Raw genomic sequence first — 12,603 nt, 5'->3', positions numbered from 1 at the left:
GTATTTTATTTTGCTGCTGAGTAGTACAAGGGCCCTGTCATACAGAGTGACTAAGGCACTTTTAAGCAGTTGTAAGTGGGTTTGCGCGGGTTTGCGCAACACTTAGCGATGCTTAGCTAAGTGCACACAAGCTCACACTCGCACACCCCCGCTAACTACTGCTTAAAAGTGCTTACTCCCGCTAACCTCCGCACTAATTTCTTTGAAAGAAAAGAAAATGGGGAGATAGGAAAGTGGTGAGAAAGGGGGCACAAAGAGGGAAAGACAGTAGGGAAACCAGTTGGGATGTGCAGGAAGGGTGTAGGGAAGGCCCATAGCTGCCCATATCTTTACCAGCAACAGCTGTGCATATGTTCTAAATTTGGTGTGAAATTTGCAACATTCCACCCCTGAGAGAGGGGTATGGACAACAGAGTATCTTGTACTGCCAATTATAATTATCAGTTTACATGTCCAGCGGACATGTGTGCGAAATGGACAGCTATGTATGGGGTGTAATTTTTTTATGGGAACATATTGCCCTTTTTTATTTATTTTTTTTTCAGGTGAGAGTGGAATGCGAGGTAGGGGATGTAGGTATATTTGGGGAGGTAGGTCGGGGAGGTAAACAGACAAGACAAACAAGACGCATACAGGGGCAGAATTTGACACATGGGGTGGGTGAACACAACTGACGGGGAAGGTTGTTTGGAAATCGCAAGCCCATGAGCCCACAGATGGTAACAGTGGAACTGAGATCCCCACCCATGGGCAGTCACCACTGCAGCTTCACAGCCCCAAGGGTGGCTGTGCTGAGGGCTGTGTAGGACAGGCAGGCTCACCCGAGAGATGCACCATTCTCGCCTCAAGCTGGCATAGGGGATCAGCGACTGAACGCTGGATCTCCCTATGCACCACAGCCCAGACCCTTCGAAGTATGACAGGTGGCCCTTCTCCACCCACGCTTGCACAGGGGGGATGAGCCCCATCCCCTGCAGTGCTTCCACCTGAAAGTGGCACAGGACCAACGGAGGAGGGGAGCCTGGGCTGGGCACCGGAGCTGCTGGTGCCAGGTGCACTCGCCAACTGAGGAGGGACAGGTGGGTCCGCTGGGACCGGCCTTCCCATACGTTCTGTGATTAGGTGTGTTTAATTACAACATAAACAACAGCATTCCATATTAGTTGTAACAGCATGCAGTATTATTCCCATTAACCCAAAACACCAAGGTTCCAACAGTTGAACAGCAAGCATAACACATGCATATATTGAACGACAGTGGATATTCCAACAGCATGCAGGGATGTTTGGTAGCAACAGGCCACCATGAATGTGGCGTTTGAACAGGGCACATGCATCAACATGAATGCAAATATTTATAAAACAATAGGACATATGTCCCAACAAATATTTAAGATTACACATACCCATTGAGGTGTGGAATTGCATGGTTTATGCACAAACAGTAGGGTGTAGAAAAAACCTCAGTTAACATCTTATAATTACTTTTACTCTACACTACATTCCTAGTGACTGCAAGTGTATATTCCCTACATGTATTATTACACTTGCCACCATGCATTAGGTTGTGCAATGGGTTTGACTAGTTCAATATATACTTGACCTATATCTGACATACTAACTGTCCAAGATGCAGATGTTACTGCTACATATTTCATGATTGCTTTTAGATTTCTTCATTTACATATCTGGCTGTTTTCACATGACATTTTAACTTCAATGTGTACAGAACCCTGCATTTATGGAAGCACACTCACACTTCTGGGGAACATATTAGCATGCTACTCATGTGCCAGATTTACTTATGCATGCCAGCCAGTAACTGACTGTTGAGGACTGGATATATGCTTCACAGCTACTAGCACTTCCAAAACCCACTTTAGATGGGACTGCAGAACTCTGGGTTGCCAGCACTTGTTAAACAGTACTATTTGTATAATGCAAGGGTACAACAACATTTCAAACTAAGTGACACACACACACTCCGGGTTTTAAACCTTTATTACTGACATTACACATTTTTCCACAGGCTCACTCCTTTATTTGTTATAACAGTGCATATGGAAGACATATTCAAGACATATTATACCTTTATCAATGGGTTAGAACACACTTTTTCAGGCTCACTCAATTATTTTGTATGACAGTACCTGCAGAGATTTTATTCCAGACATATGTTACCTTTCTTAATGGGTTACTACAATCTTTTTCTGGCTCTCTGACTGTTTCGTATGACAGTACATGCAGAGGACTTATTCAGGTAATTTTATGGCTATATTATTGTACTACAACACTTTATTTCATGCTCTCTCCCCTATTTTATATAACAAAACATGCAGAATAATCACTAACCTGCCTGGTGGTGCAGCCTTTGCAGCCTATCAGCATAGGCTTGCTGATTCGCAGCACGGTCACCTGCAGCTGTAAAGTAAATGAAGGGATATTGAGACATACCTATCTGTTATACAAACTCAATTATCAATTCTTACATACTGCATTCCATGGCTACATACTCAGTCGTGGGGCATCCTGCATCCCACAGGCCTCCTGTATCCATTGGTTCAGGCGGTCCTGCTTCCGTCTCTTCAGGTCTGCATGGTGGTGATGGACCTGCTCACCGGTGTGAGGAACACCTGTGGCACTGGTGAGGTAATGAGCTAACCGGTTTCAAGCCTCAGCCTTGTACTCCGTCCCTTGGAACTGGCCCTGCAGGAGTCTGGACTCATGACGGTGGACAAGGAGCCAAATCATGTATTTTGACTCCTTGATGCCCCAACACTGCGCTCGGAAGCGTGTACCCTCTCCTGCACCTGTCATTCTGACTGCAAATGTGAGCTACAATCAGTTATGGCGAGTATTCCCGCATTTCCTGCACTTTTTTGTGATTGACCGTGTTTGAAAATTCTAGGCTGACTGCAGACCTGCTTAGTAATGGTTAATCTACCATTTCTAAGTATATGTATGCTAATAGTGGCTGTTTCTCCTAAGCTGTCATGGCTTAGTGGTTCTGTACTTTGATTATGATGCCCTGGGTTCGAACCTTGTCATTCTTTTATTTTAATACTGTCTAGACAGGCTAGGGGGTGTGGCTGCTTTTGAGCAACTTAGCTCTACGTTGCTCCCCGGTGCCCTGGTTGGCACGGTGCGCACATCCGCACAAACACATTGCACTGGGCAAAGCACTTTTAAACTTTGGGCAACTCTATTGCGCTGGGTAAAGCGCTATTAAACTATGGGCACCTCTGTTTAGCTGGGTAAAGCGCTATTAAACTATGGGCACCTCTGTTTATCTGGGTAAAGCGCTGCTTAACGGCAGGCTATTATATATCTGGATCCTTTAAAAATATATATTTTGTTCACTGATACATTGGCCATTTCACTGCTTTTAATAATATTTTAATCATATATGTCTGGTATTATTTCATATACTGATTTAAAACATAAATAAGAAGGGGAGTGGTGGGACTCGAACCATGAATGCCTCCTCTTTGTGCAAACGCTCTACTATTACGCTATTGCAATTTGTTGTGATTGACATAAACATTCTTTCTTATGCTCTTCCATGTCGGAATTGCTAACTGCAGTTAAGCAATGGGCACACCCGCACACACACGCGCAAATACGGGCAGCTATATCGTGGATTTAAAAAAAAAAATAATATTTTACTTTTTATAACTGTGATGGGGGTTTACAGTGTCAGGGAGTGTGGTGTTGGGTGCAAGTACATTTGAGTGAACTCGCTCTTGTGTGTTGACATTTTGCTTTTCAAACACTTGCAGGGGCGTGGACATTTAGACTGCTCGGCAGTTGGACACACCCCCTGCTTTCTTACTCTGTCCATATAAGAGTTACGGTTGAGTCAGCGTGTCCTCATGAATATTCATGGCACGCTGACATCATATCGTTCAACTGCAGCCTCCGAGTAAGACTTATTAAGTCTTACACGGAGGATTTGTGAATCTGGGGGTGTATTTTTTGTTCAGTCAACCAGACTTTACCATAGTATGTTGTCTTGTTTATTGTTTCAAATTCCCTTATCCCCACTCTATTGTGATCTAAGTACAAACAATTTAGAATGTTTTGGAACATCGTAGAGTTCGATGTTTTAAAAAGTTGATAATATAAAGGGACTATCAACAACAAAAAATATCTAAACACAAGAATATCTAAGGACAAAATACTGACAAAACCAATGTTACACTAGGGAATGGTTTATGCTCTTTCTCCATTGAAGTGCAACCATGGAGCTGTTATATATAATTAGTAATGGGGTTGTGGGGTGCAGTGGAGTTGCCCCTCTGCAGCAGCATGGGTTTTGGGTACGGTTAGATTTTGTAAATATTTTATGTTTAAATATTATTGAGTTTAGATATTGTTGCTGTTGATGCTGTACTGCTTAGATTACGTAGATCTGTTTGTCTAGCGATACATCTATATCTATATCATTTATCTATCTATTCATATAGTTAAGGGATGTGGGCGCTGGACCCAAAGTAGGGGTGCTGAAGGGGTCTTGCCTATTACAAAAAAAAAAATGTTTGTGTGTTTTACACCTTCAAGAGTGTTGCTGTTTAGATGTTTTGGGGTCGAATAATCACAAGTTAATTTAATGATGCATGATTATTCATAGTAAATCCATAACAAATGTATGTCTTGTGATTATGTTTAGGTTATCAGAGTATTTTGATAGAAAATATTTTTTAATCCAAAACATTATATGATATTGCTGTGTCACTTTGTGTTGTAACTAAAATACAATAAAAGGTATTTAAGTAGCAGCTGAGTGTTTCTGTTTGACTTGTAATGTAATGTTGTGATAGTGACAAGTTAACAAATTTATTCTTTGTTTCCATGATTACATTGTCATTTCTTTTAAACACATCATTTTGCTTTTACAACACAAAACATTTTTTGACAATGCATTGCGTTTTGTTTGCTTTCTGCATTGTGAAGGAAAGGTTTGGTTTGGGGCAGTACCATTTATAGTATCATAACAATGATAAAATAAATGAAGAACTTAACCATTTCCTGTTTGTCTCTTAACTCTTACTACCACATTCATGAATCTGTGCAATTTATACTTAATTTATGCTAATGAAATGTCTCTGATTTTTAGCCACATGTATTTCATTTTTATGGGCTTTGTTCCTGTTGCAGTCCTTCAGAGGTTGAGAGTCATGTTACTATAATGAGTTTAGATCTGCAAAAGGTTTATGAAAGTTCTTTTCATGGTGTCAGTACATCCAAGAATATTGCTCTAATACACACACGCACACACTCGCACACACCTACACACACACACGCACACACGCACACACGCACACACGCACACACGCACACACGCACACACGCACACACGCACACACACACACACACACACACACACACACACTACGCCTAGCAAGTGCAGTGGATAACAGGAGCAAGTAATATTGATGATGGGTCGAAGAAAAGCAGTGCATATGAGATTGTAATATCCATTGTGATGATCTACAGCAAAATATTTCTGAGACGTTTGTGTAGGGGAGTGAAAGTTCTTTCTTTTTTATTCTATTTCAGTGGGTTCCATTGCCTTGCTCAACAGGAGCTTTGGTCAACATCTATTTAATCAACTGCATTTGGTCGATTATCCAGATAGTCAACAAGTGTGCGAGATTGACAACCCATGGGTATGATCTTGGAGAAAGTATATATAATTATCGTGCTGGGGGTGCAGAGGCACTTGCCCCCTGCAAAAAACAATGTTTTAAAGTTGCTTGCACTGATATTATTCCTCAGTGCACGTGTAATGTGCTGTTGAAGTTTCAGTTTTCAACATACAGCATTTTACCTTCAGGATGTCAACATCTGTTAGTCGGTCAACTGAAGGTAAATCAGTTTAGCTGCTCTTAGTGGCGAGATCCACTGCAAGATGAATGATTCACCATCTTACTGCTACAACTAGATTTTGGTCAGGATATGTACCCATACATATTATATTTTCATTTACATGGTTAATGTCAGATGTTTCTTATATTCTATAACTTTGGTTAAAACAAATGTTAAAGCTAAGAACTGTTTGGCATAGGTTAAAGAATTGTGCAAATAAATATATAAACAGGAATTAGAAAGTTTCATTTTCTTTGGAAATTAGAAATATAATTATTTTTATTAAGGTTCCTTGTGTCACAGATATGGATGCAGGCAGGTAAAACCCATACATGTAATTTGAAAATTATTACAGAGCTCTGCAGCATTTGTGTATCTTTATACCAGAGGGACACTTCTATTTGGGCATTTTCTCAGTTTTCTTTGCTGATCATAAGGAAGTTAGGTCTGAAGGGTGTCAGACAACATTATTTTTTAATATTATAGTATTTTCTGGTTAAACCAGTGAGCTCAAGCCAGCTGTTTGGCATAGAAGTATGATGCACTGACTAGTATCAGTGACCCACGTGTTGCTAGTGAGTACATATGTCAGAGGGCATACATTCAAAATATCAGCAGACTAAACTGTTGATGGTTGTAAGGTGCTGCACAGAAGGTTGAAACAAGTTTTTTGTAAACATTGTGTGCAGTTTTGTGAAGCTTTTCTCTCCTGGCCTCCACTGAAAATGGATTCTGGTTCAGTCAGGCATTCCCGGTCAACAAATGTCAAATAAAAAAATAAAAATATTTTTTAATGTTTTTTTCTTTACTAAACAATGGTAGCATGTTGAATGACATCATTGTGCAGCAGGAATTTTTTTGTTTTTGTTGCAATTTTGGAATTTTGGAATTGGGATAGATAGATAGATAGATAGATAGATATAAAATAGCCAAGGATGTGGGGGTGCAGTTGAGCTTGCCCCCCCCCCCCCAGTTTGCCTTTGTAGAATTAGGAGTTTTTGCGTTTCAACTTTTTGTAATTGATGTTTCAGTGTTCATTGTTTTGGTGCATTGATTTTTTGAATGGATTCCATCAGGGGCACTGGCTGGAGATAAGAATGAGCAGTTGATGTTAACTATCACTGGTGGAAGGAGACTGATACACTAAATGCAAGGGCACCTTCAAGTGAATGCTGTCTGATAGCTACAAAGAGAAATGAATGAATGGCCTTTAGGCAAGGCTTGGCATGTGAAAGAACACACCAAATTTCCTTCTGCAGAGAGCTTACTGACCTTGACTAGGAGATGTTATGTTTGAAATACCCCGATCCATCGCAGACGGCAGCCTCAGAGACCCTATCCTTTTCTCCCTTACGCTACCTGCCTGTTTTGGTAGGTAGGACCATGGAATGAAATGGTCTAATGGGGGCTTTGCAAGATTAAATGGCCTGGTTGGGAAGTGCAAAAAAGAAAGACTGAAAAAAGTAAGGTCATTCATGCTAATGCCACCATTTTGACTTTGATTTTGAAGGACTTAGATTGGTTTTCCTTGAAGTGTTAAAATCAAACGTCAGGAGGTTTATGCAGTCCTCCACCAAATTTACTCAAGAGTTGCCAAAAATAAAACTAATAAATAAATAAACATACACACTAACACACATGCATGTTTATATAAATATGCAAATAAATAACTGAATTAATACATAAATAAAATCCACAAACTTTGGTTAGCCACATGCTGTCCACAAATTGTGTCTGTCAAAGAACAGATACAGCTATATAATTAATGTTTTGTTGCAATATTTTTTACAGCTAACAGTAATAGTTCATAATGCCACTCAGTGACTGGAGAATAGAGCAATATTAAATGCTGGAGTACATATTTAGATGTAGGCAGCTGTCATGCTGTTGCTACAGTGACTAGTCACATATATCTCCTTTGTCTGTTTGCCGTCTACTGCCCTGCATAGTGTAGCATGCTTTTATATGCACAGAGCCTTCTGTAAACTATGGCTACTAACATTTGCTGGCTGCCATTATGGCTGCTACATGATACAAACTGTCCTGTTCTGGTACTATGGAAGGCTGAATGTTATACTTACAGGCCTTTTATGTTGCTCTACTCTGTAATGTTTATTAACCAGGTCAATCACACAGTACAGTATTTCCCTATGGGTGCCATTCCATATGTGGTTACAGTTAGGGACTGTCACTGGTATGCATCTTGTCTGTCAACATTTGTCTGTATTGCTTTCCTTGGGCAGTGTGCCCTTATACAATGCATTTTTGTGTGGAGTTTGGCATCAGAGACCCACAAAATGTTGTCCTGAATATAACATTTCTGTGTTGTGGTTTATTTACACAGATTCTAGAATGCTGTACCCACGGCAGCATTATATATCTCCAGGATGGACACATGGTATCATAGGTTCATAGGTGTGTACTAGGCTATCGGCCTTGGAGCCTATGAAAGCCTAGCTCAAAAAGATTCCCTGGCATCTTGCTGCCCGACTTCATCCAGTTCTAGATACTGCATTAAAGTAACTATTCTATTGCAGTTCTAGAATTAATGTTTTTGCCTTGAAGGGCATATTAATTAATTAATTAATTTATTTATTTATTTATTTATTTATTTATTTATTTCCAGTTTGATGACCAGGGAGGTCCACTGGGCTCAAAGAGCCTGTTTTCAGTGGAGGCCCGGAGAGAAAAGCTCCAATAATACATAGTGCATGCTCCATAATATGAAGTACAATACATGGTGGAAACAGAAACAAACTAAGCAAATTTTACATACAAAATAGCAAAAACTAAACAAAAGTTAAACAGCAGCTTGGAGAAGGATGTAAAGCATATTTACATGTTAAGTGGTTGAGAACAGTAGTACAAGGTTAAATTAATACAGAGGTTTAAATCATCTGGGAATGATACAGAAGTAACATTAGCATGGATGAGTTCTTTGTCTTGCATATGTCTTGTAATAAATACCACTGCATGCATACCTTCCTGCATGCCTCTCAACTGTCCCAGATTTTGCTGAATATCCCTGATTTTGCTTCATATTTTTTGCTCAGTCCCTTAAAATGTTTGATTTTCAGGAAAATCACTGAGAATTGCAGTAAGTCAAGCCAGACATTATAGCTTCATATTTATTATTACTAATAAAATGCACATTGATAGAAAACCTCTTGCCTTATTTACTTTTGTAGTGAATGAAGGTCATTTAAATAAAATCGCTGATTTTAGGTCTTTGTTCTCCAATTATTGATGGCTTTCTCCATATGTCTTGAACAAAGAAGATGAAAGGTATGCCTGCCTTTGTGTGCAGTAGCCTCTGCCAGTGTTATAGTCATCAAAGTTGCCTTGAATATCCTGTCACTGTTCTGCAAGTGCACCATCCGTATACTGTAGACTCCCCATGTTTCAGGACTTATCTTGTAAGTGCATCAAAAACAAGTCATTTGTTTCTGCTGTGTTTAACATACATTTTTCTGTTTTCTCAGCTTCAAAAATACTGTACATAATCCTTTCTTTTTGGTCCCCTTACATCATCCATACTGGCCCAGCACCCCAGTGCACCATGTCCAAGTTGTGTCTAACAGATAATCTCCTATGCCCAACTTACTCTGGTATTGCTGGAACATGTACTGGATCCTAAGGGCATCCCAGGGGGATCAGCCATCTTTACTGCTGTCTGGGAGTTTTTCTTCTTTGCCCTACCCACTCCTCCCTCCCTTGGGGCAATGTGGTTATGTCTGAGGGCCGGGTGTACAATGAGGATGTTGTGGCGTATTGCTCCACTTCCATGGTAACTCAGCCAAGTCCACCCCTTCTCCACTTTGGACTATGCCTTCTCCCAGTGACATCCCATTTTAATCAGGGATCATCACAGAGAGAGACACCCATGTCATCACCCTCCATGGTGTAGGCATGCACATCTCTCCCTGCCACTCTGTCACTTGCCACGGCTGCTAATCGACACCGGATCACCTTGATCATAGTCAGGACTTTGTCCCTCTCTGCCACTGCAGCAGCTTAATCCCTGCACATAATCTGAGTTACAGCTCTAACTTTCAACAACATAAGACACCAAATGGTTTTGTGGCTGTATTACTTGCCTGCACTGAGTGATATGCTTAGTGTACAGATAGTCAGTACTGATGCATCCTTGTGTTCCCGTAGTTGTAGCTGTCCACATGCCTGAGCCATTGATCAATGTATCAGTAAAGGTGCAGATGTGATGCTCCCACCAAAAGGTGCAGCAAGTCCTATTAGAAGAGAAGAGAAGAGACATATACATGGGAGTATCTAACATTATGCGGAATGAGACATGCAAACAATTTCTCTGTCTGTTCAGAAGGACACTGGGACAGACATTTGACCCCTGAATAAAGCACTGCTGCAGACATGAGGCTTACTGCACAGGACTGAAGCAGTAGCAGAACACATTCAAAAGAATGAGTAGTGTTTAGGGAGGTGCTAACACCTCTTAAATGCAGTAGTGGGGTCATGTGCCATACTCAGTCTTCCCTACACAATAAGGGCAGTAACTTATTACAGCTTGTTTACAGTTTTAATATTTCCTTTGGGGTGGACTTAGGTCATTGCTTACTCCTGCTTATCATCCACACCTAATTTCCTGTTCTTTTCTCCTGAAAACAGTTTCTGTACTGCTGTAGGCATACTCATTAATGTAAATCCACTATACAATAAAATATGTAATAGTGAGCATACTTGTGGAAGCATTGGAGGTGCTTAGGAGAGATGGCAGTGGGGTTTTTAACCAGATTGCTTAACAGAATCTTGGAAAGTGAGAGGATGCCTGAGGAGTGGAGAAGTGTATTGGTACCGATTTTTAAGAATAAGGGTGATGTACAGAGCTGTAGTAACTACAGAAGGATAAAACTGATCAGCCACAGCATGAAGTTATGGGAAAGAGTAGTGGAAGCTAGGTTAAAAAAGGAGGTGATGATTAGTGAGCAGCAGTATGGCTTCATCCAGGGAAAGAGTACTACGGATGCAATATTTGCTCTGAGGGTGTTGATGGAGACGTATAGAAAAGGTCAGAAAGAATTGCATTGTCTCTTTGTGGACTTAGAGAAAGCATATGACAGGGTGCCTAGAGAGGAGTTGTGGTATTGTATGAGGATGTCGAGAGAGGCAGAAATGTATGTAAGAGTGGTACAGGATATGTATGAGGGCAGTTTGACAGTGGTGAGGTCTGCAGCAGGAGTGATGAATGTGTTCAAGGTGGAGGTGGGACTACATCAAGGATCAGCTCTGAGCCCTTTCTTATTCGCAATGGTGGTGGATAGGTTGACAGACGAGATCAGACAGGAGTCCCCATGGACTATGATGTTTGTGGATGACATTGTGATTTGTAGTGAGAGCAGGGAACAGGTAGAGGAGGCCTTAGAGAGGTGGAGATATGCTCTACAGAAGAGAGGAATGAAGGTCAGCAGGACTAAGACAGAATATATGTGTGTAAAGAAGAGAGAGGGAGGACAGAGGAATAGTGAGGTTGCAGACAGAGAGCTGGCAAAGGTGGATGAGTTTAAATACTTTGAATCAACAGTTCAGAGTAATGGTGAGGGTGGAAGAGAGGTGAAGAAGAGAGTACAGGCAGGATGGAGTGGGTGGGAGAAGAGCGTCAGGAGTGATTTGTGACAGACGGGTACCAGTAAGAGTGAAAGGGAAGGTCTACAAGATGGTAGTGAGAGCAACTATGTTATATGGGTTGGAGACAGTGGCACTGATGAAAAGACAGGAGTCAGAGCTGAAGGTGGCAGAGTTAAAAATGTTAAGATTTGCATTGGGTGTGACAAGAATGGACAGGATTAGAATTGAGTATATTAGAGGGCCAGCTCATGTTAGAAGGTTTGGAGACAAGGCCAGAGAGGCGAGATTGCATTGGTTTGGACATGTGCTGAGGAGGAATGCTGAGTATATTGGGAGAAGGATGCTAAGGATAGAGCTACCAGGTAAGAGGAAAAGAGGAAGGCATAAGATTAGGTTTATGGATGTGCTAAGAACGGACATCCAGGTGGTTGGTGTGACAGAGCACGATAAAGAGGACAGGAAGAAGTGGAAACAGATTATCTGCTGTAGTGACCCCTAATGAGAGCAGCCAAAAGAAAAAGAAGTGAGCATAATAATTGTACGACTGAGCAGTAAATAGTAAAGCAAACTGGTTACTCAAACTTATCCATTTAAATGCTGATGTGTTGAAAGATACAAAAGCTGGATTTACAAAAGTTATTATAAATGCTACATAGTACTTAACAGATCATTCTGTGCTTCTATAAACAGAATGAGGAACATGTGCCTATTTTCACTGAGTAATTACTGAAGGTAGATTCCAACCTTGTTGTTGCCAAAAATAAGGTCACGGCAGTTCTTTGATAAATCCCAGAAAGTAAATTATATAAATGGTAGCACTGCCTCTACGTTTTCCTACATCTCTTTAAGTTTTTGCTGCTGGAACCTGACAACCTGAGACTGTTGGAAGAAGTATAATGGATGCTAGTAGCAAGACTGACCTTACTATGGAGCCACCGGTAAGATGTTTGTTATTCACATGCTGGACACCCTTTTAAACCTTGTAGGCCTTATTAAGTATTCAGAAAAATTAAAAAATATTTATTGTTAACTTTTTTTTTTTTTGCTTATTGTCAACAACTTTTTTGTTTGGTTTTAGAGTTTATTGTTACGTTGGAAAGATGTCCTTCCTTTTTTTAGTATTGCAAATGAACGCAT

At 40.7% G+C, this 12,603-nt stretch overlaps 1 protein-coding gene across 3 annotated transcripts in view; it reads left to right on the top strand.

Moving 5' to 3' along the window:
• Window positions 1–12,603, top strand: part of LOC122793744 (pulmonary surfactant-associated protein C-like) — a 138,529-nt gene that overhangs the window by 79,180 nt on the left and 46,746 nt on the right. The window contains exon 2 of one of the 3 annotated variants that reach the window (XM_044061954.1): window positions 5,560–5,669. The exons of 1 other annotated variant lie outside the window; for it this stretch is intronic. Coding sequence is in view for 1 of the 2 variants with exons in the window: in XM_044061947.1 (XP_043917882.1) it covers window positions 12,363–12,404 (42 nt within the window). In the remaining variant the exon portion in view is untranslated. Of the gene's footprint in view, window positions 1–5,559; window positions 5,670–12,282; window positions 12,405–12,603 lie in introns of those variants that run through there. One more of the 3 variants, XM_044061947.1, reaches the window with a different exon arrangement.

The sequence above is a fragment of the Protopterus annectens genome, chromosome 1.part0 (genome assembly GCF_019279795.1).
Source record: "Protopterus annectens isolate FY-2018-M chromosome 1.part0, PAN1.0, whole genome shotgun sequence".
NCBI lineage: Eukaryota > Metazoa > Chordata > Ceratodontiformes > Protopteridae > Protopterus > Protopterus annectens.
Note: the sequence above shows the minus strand (reverse complement) of the source record. Positions and strands in the feature narration are given on the sequence as shown.